Below are 6,341 nucleotides of genomic sequence, written 5' to 3'. Positions count from 1 at the left end.
TCATGCATTTTCCAAATCTGATGATCATCAAATTCAACACCCTCAATATTGAAATCTGTATCAAATCGACTTGGACATTTCCTGGAACCATCAACAAATCCTAGAATTCCATGTCTCTTAAGAAGAATTTTCATTTGAAATTGCCATATGAGATAGTTTGTATCATCAAGCTTCACTGTTATAGCAGTAGAGATTGCAGGAAGCAAAAAAGTGATGGGAGATTGGATAATCTGAAGTTGAGAACTAGTCACCATTGTAGAATGTAGGAAGTGAAAGAAGAAAATTGAAGATTGTAATGATCAGTGAAGTAATAGAGTAACTAAAGTTTTGAAGAAGAGACTCTGTTAGGCAATATATCAAATAGCTGATAGGCACATCAACAAGTACACAAGAATTGCATGAAGAGAATGAGAATAAAGCCAGAATTCAAAAGTTAATGGCCACAAGATCAAGAATTCCAACGCTCTGATACCATGATAGACAGATAATATTGATATAAAGATGAAACAGAAATGAAGAAAGAATAAAGAGTATAAAGGAAGAAGAACAGAGGTTCTGTTTGTACAGAGAAGCAGAAGATGAAATTCATGCACTATTATATTGTTGTTTTTGCTTAACTGTTTACATTACTATTTCTCACTTTATATATGCAGTATTGGAAGATACTACACGGAGAATATGCTTTCTTTAACACTCAATATAATGCTACCAGATTCTCTTTTACTAATAAACACTACTAACAGAATGTTAACAATATTAATTGCTAATCTTCTGACACTTGGCATTATTAGGACCGTTGATATCTTTACAGAAATCAAGATCGGTTTTTTTTTTTATGATACCAACCAAAACTTTTCTTTCTTCTTTCTCTTTGTCAATGATTTCCTCCGTGATTTCTCAATTTTTCAAGGTTTAAATATCATACAAGTAAAGTATAAGGATCAAATAATGCATAAAGTAAAACTTTAGTAACTAAGTTGAAGTTTTTCGTGCCTTTAATATCAAAAATGTAAAAGACTTGCTTTTTTTGTGTTGATTTTAGTCCTTTTTTTAAATCTCAACAACAACATGAAATTTAATTTTATAATAATGATCTTTTAAGTTCAATGGTTGAAATGAGAAAACAACTATAACATCGTTCTTTTAATACTGACATCCATAATAGTTTATGTATTGTGTTACAGTGATCAACAATATAACAACATATTATTTTAGTATATACATAATGGATGTAATGTGTGAGGCAGCAACAAGTAATTTTTTTTCTTCATATCCTAGCAATTGGTTTTGCATCAGTAATCAATACTAATCGAGAAACATTACACATGCTATTGCATTAAAGAATATTGTGTTCAATGTTATATGTTACCAAATCATGATGGTGGTCTAATTTTGTCTTCATGAACAACTTACAAGCTGAAAGATTTTGCCTTGTCTTGTTTCTCAAAATGCTTCCATTCATCTTCTTTGTGTGATAATATGCACCTCTGAACTTACAATTTTGTATGAATTTGGGAAAAGGTGATTTCTAACTTGTTTTATGAACAGTTGTGAGCTTAGGTGCAGTTGCGATTGAAGAAGATGGAGAGCTAATAGCTAAATGGTTTGGATCAGTTGGAAAGATATGGAGAGCTGATGAAAAATTTGTTTGATGCAATTACTGGTCTAAGGTATGATGCTTGTGCAGAGGGGAATATTTATAAGAAGATAAATAATGAGCTGAGCTTAGAGTTTAAACAATGGTTAGTCTGTTCTAGACAAGCTTCAGCACTAATTGGTTTACAATTCTATTTCATATGTTATATACCATTTTGAAAAATTAAGACATAAGCTTACAATTTTTATATAGAGAAAGAAACCACTTTTTTTTAAGCCCAAATATTAAGTCAAAATACAAAGTTTGAATTGAACCAAGAATCCCTGTGACCTAGACACTGTCTTGGTTTTTAGCACATATATCGAGTTTCGATGTCTAAAAATTATGAGATCAATCTTGTTGGATAGAAACCTTGATTCTTTATAATTGTTCTAGAAATATAGAAGTTTTAATTCACATGTTTTCTTCCCTAAAATTGGCTCACAATATCAATAAAGAAAATAAAGTTAGAATTCATGGCAAAGAAGGAAAATGATTTTCTTTCATTTGAAGGATAGAGTCAGTCTATAAAAACCCTTTTAAAGAGCAGCTAACAAATGTTTTTTGATACTTTAAACACACCACAAGAGAGAGGAGGCAACATCTAGAAGCATAATCAATCATAATTGAAATAAAGAAGCCAAAGATAACAATCACTTCAAGATCTAGGATGATACTATATTGATTCACTTTATTACTTGTTATGATTTATGCCCATGCGATGTTTGACTCATTCATTTAATTATTTGTTACAATTTGTGCTCTTGCTTCTTTCTTTTAGTTCTGATTGATTTTGCTACTAGCTATCTTATCTCTTTTGTGGTGTGTTTAGGGTAAAACCAAGTTTAACCTAGTTGAAATATGTGTTGGGCTTGCTTAAAAAGCATTGCGAAACATTTACAAACCCAAGTATCCTATGCCAAAACCAAGTCTTATCCTTCACACATTTATCTCTATGTTTAGCAAGAACATTCTATTATTTTTCATAGCTACCTTTGCAATCATAACCCTTTTAGTGTCAAGTAATGTCAAAGTATAATTTTTCATCTCAATCTCATACCTCTTCTTCAGTAATTGTCATAAGCTCAATATGTTGATTTCACTGTTGGTATATAATAAATATCACCAATAAATTAATGACTTTCATCTTTCAATTTAATCAAAACCGTATATTTTTCTTTGATGGCAACCTTTGAATGATCCACAAAGGTGATATTATCTCTAATCACTTCATCAGGCTCTATGACCCTGTATTTGTCTCCACTCATATGGTTATTGACTTCATTGTCTAGATACCACATGTTCTCTTTGCCTTGCATTCTCTCATCATGCACTAGTAATAGGGTGGCTTTCTTCTCCTTTTCTATTAAGGCCCCGTTTGTTTGCTGAAAAGTAGTTTTATTTTGAAAAGTGAATTCCGGAAAAGTGAATTATTTTTCAATGTTTGGTAGTGTAATGGAAAATAAGTTGGAAAACACTTTTCAGAGTTTGGTTACGTCATGGAAAATAAGCTAAAAAATAACTTATTAAAGTTTTATTTTTTTCAAGTATATTAAAATAATGAGGAAAAAATCTTATAAATTAAAAAGTTGAATGAGAATGAAATTGATATAATTTCATAAATTATCTCAAATAAAATAAATAATAATCAAAATAATAGAGATCAAATCTAAAAAATAAAAAAAATTGAAAGATGAAGAAATTAAAATAATAATAATTAACATTTTATAAATTATTTCACATAAAAATACGTAATAATCAAAAGAATGATGATCAAATTTGATAGATAAAAAATTTCAATTAAAAAATAATAAGTGAAAAGCAAATAACAATTATAAAAATAAGACCAAAATTAATATAAAAATTAAATTCTAAATGATGAAATTGAAAAAAAAATATTCAAAATAAAATATATATAGCAATCAAAAGTTTGAGGACCAAATTTGATATGATCCGCAAATAATATGACATTTCTAAATTTTTCACAACTTGTAGAAAGTGTTTTCCGCCCAAAATAAAAGGAAAACACTTTTCTGAAAACCAAACCAAATTTTCCTTTGACTGCAAAGTGTTTTCCGTTAATCAACTTTTCTAATGATAAACAAACACAGGAAAGTTTGAAAAATAATTTTTCGGAAACCATTTTCCGAAAAACAAACGCAGCCCAAGTGTTTATTTCTAAGCTCTCTTAGTTATTCTCTCTTCTTTTGTATTATTGAATAATGTTGCACTACAAACATTTTTATAGGCATAAGTCATAAATAATTAAGGAACTAAACTCATACGAGAAAATTATAATTTGAATAGGAATTGTATTCCACCGATTGAATCGATCAACTATTTTTTAATCAGTGATTTATTTAATTTAACTGATACTTAATTTAAACTGATCGACCAATTTAACCAATTAATTTTTAGAAATCAATTTACTTTAAACAATAACTTTCTAATTTTATAAAAGAAAAAAAAAGAAGTTTTTTTTTGTTATTTTCAATCAAGACTTTCTATTGAGACAAATCTGCCTCATGTGTGTCACTTTCACCTCAGGTGTGTCACTTTCTAACTTTCTATATATTATGAGACAAATCTGTCTCAGGTGTGTCACTTTCACCTCATGACATTCTAGATCTTGAATTTTGTCATCCAAAAAGAATCATTTTCATCCCAATCTCAAGTTTCGTAGTACTCTTTTTCAAAACGTGATCTCATGCTTTAGTAAAAGTACAGTAATCAAAACCCTCATGCCCCCCACTTCCAAGCAAGGTAAGATTCTTCTTCCCATCAAAATTTGTTTAGTACTATCAATGGATAAATGTTAACGATGTACTGAAAGAGCAAGAAAAAAGCCTTCTATAGTAGTAGCCTGTAGTCTGTACGAATAATGGCTGAAGAACTAAAAATTTCAATCCCACAGGAGGCAAACTCACATTTCTCAGGCGAAACTCATGAGTGGCTAGCATTCATCATCACTGAAGGGCAGATCAAGACTGGTAACAACCAAATGCAAGCGCCACAGATTCCAAAGGTCCCACGTTTGCTTCGACAGATTCAATCAAACCAGAAATGTTATGACCCCTCTCTGGTCTCCATTGGTCCTTATCACCACGGAAAGCCTGAACTCAGGGATATGGAGAAGCTCAAGATTACATTTACGCGCAAGTTCGTTGATGATAGTGGAATATGCATTGAAGACTTTTACTGCAAGGTGGCAGAGGTGGCAATTGACGCTAGAAGATGCTACGCTGAGGATTCGACAGATGAGTTTGATGATGAGAAATTCACTCAGATGATGTTTCTTGATGGTTGCTTCATTCTCCAATTTATTTTCTGCCTCTTGCGCAGGCCTGAAGATCTAAAGATGCCTGGTCATCAGGTAGTTCTGGTTAAAAGGGACTTGTTACTGCTAGAGAACCAACTCCCTTTCCAAGTCATCTTGTCATTGATGAATTTGAGGTTCGGAAAAGGAGAAGAAGGAGGAGGTAATAAATTGATCAACGATTTCATCAGGCACATTCGTGCACTTCCTCCTCCACAAGAGTCATTCAAGGAAATGATAAAGAAGTTTGCTGGCAAATGTATTTGGAAACAACCTAAAAAAACGTGGGGACATAAAGAAACAGAAGTGCCTCATCCTGTCCATCTCCTTGGACTTCTACATACCGATCACATCAACAAAGAAGCCTGCAGCCATTGTTCTACAAGAAGCAGTGACTGGTACTCATACCGTTCTGCCAAGGACCTTAGAAAAGTGGGGATTCGCTTCAGGCCAAACTGGACTAACGCTTACTCAGATGTGGAGTTCAAATCATCAGTCCGTGGTAGCAAACTAATACTTCCGCCAATAACCATAGAAGAGTCATTCAAGTCCGTGCTCTTAAACTTGATAGCGTATGAAACATGCTGTGATGCATCTGGTGAACTTTGGGTCACTTCTTACGCATGCTTCGTGGATTCGTTGATTCAAGATGTCGAAGACGTGAAGGTGCTGCAATCAGAGGGTGTTCTCAATATATTTGTTCGTGAACAGGAGGTCGCTGATCTCTTCAATCAGATGTCTCGAAACCTGGTACCCAACCCGTACGCTTATAGTGATGTGAAAAGGCAAATCGAACTGGACCGCAAGAGCATCATCAAGAAATGGGTAGCTGAGTGGCTGCATACCTATTTTAGCAGTCCTTGGAGCTTTATTGCACTTGTTGCTGCAACTTTTACCATTGTATTAACTGTCATTCAGAGCTATTTCGCTATATTCCCTCTCAATAACAATGGTAATTGTGGCTAAGTGTTAATCTCCATCAAGTAATTCAAGCACTTGACTTCCTAAACATCAACTGTGCCTCTGTGTGTGTCTTTCTCCCTATGACAGTTGAATTATTAATTTGGCGTTGTGTATCTTTGTTCTTCATTTCATCTCTTTGTAAAATAAACTCCCTTTTCTCAAGGAGCAGTATTGATTATACAAGCTGCAATGTTGGTTGTAGGATGATATTCTGGCATCTTTCATTGGAATGTTGATCTTGCACGTTCTTCATGTATGATCGGTCATAAATCATAACAGTTGCAAGAAGCCATCACTAGTTTTTTGGATAAATTAGGATTATATGACTTGTTTTTCTACCTTTTGTGTGTTAATAAATTTGGATAATTTAGCCCACTCATTCAACCTTAAGGAAACGTGGCTCACTTTAACTAGCTGGCGAGAATG

General features: G+C 32.8%; 1 protein-coding gene across 1 annotated transcript; it reads left to right on the top strand.

The window, feature by feature from the left end:
• Positions 1–4,517: 4,517 nt before the first annotated feature.
• Positions 4,518–5,918, top strand: LOC133676969 (UPF0481 protein At3g47200-like). The gene has a single exon (XM_062098796.1). It carries the CDS (start codon positions 4,518–4,520, stop codon positions 5,916–5,918), a length of 1,401 nt encoding a protein of 466 aa, XP_061954780.1.
• The last annotated feature ends 423 nt before the right edge of the window (positions 5,919–6,341 follow it).

Source organism: Populus nigra, chromosome 17 (genome assembly GCF_951802175.1).
Source record: "Populus nigra chromosome 17, ddPopNigr1.1, whole genome shotgun sequence".
Classification (NCBI taxonomy): Eukaryota; Viridiplantae; Streptophyta; class Magnoliopsida; order Malpighiales; family Salicaceae; genus Populus; species Populus nigra.
This window is presented reverse-complemented; position numbering and strand designations above follow the sequence as displayed.

Coding starts and splice junctions, on each gene's coding strand:
- LOC133676969 (XM_062098796.1), top strand. CDS start 4,518: ATGGCTGAAGAACTAAAAATTTCAATCCCACAGGAGGCAAACTCACAT.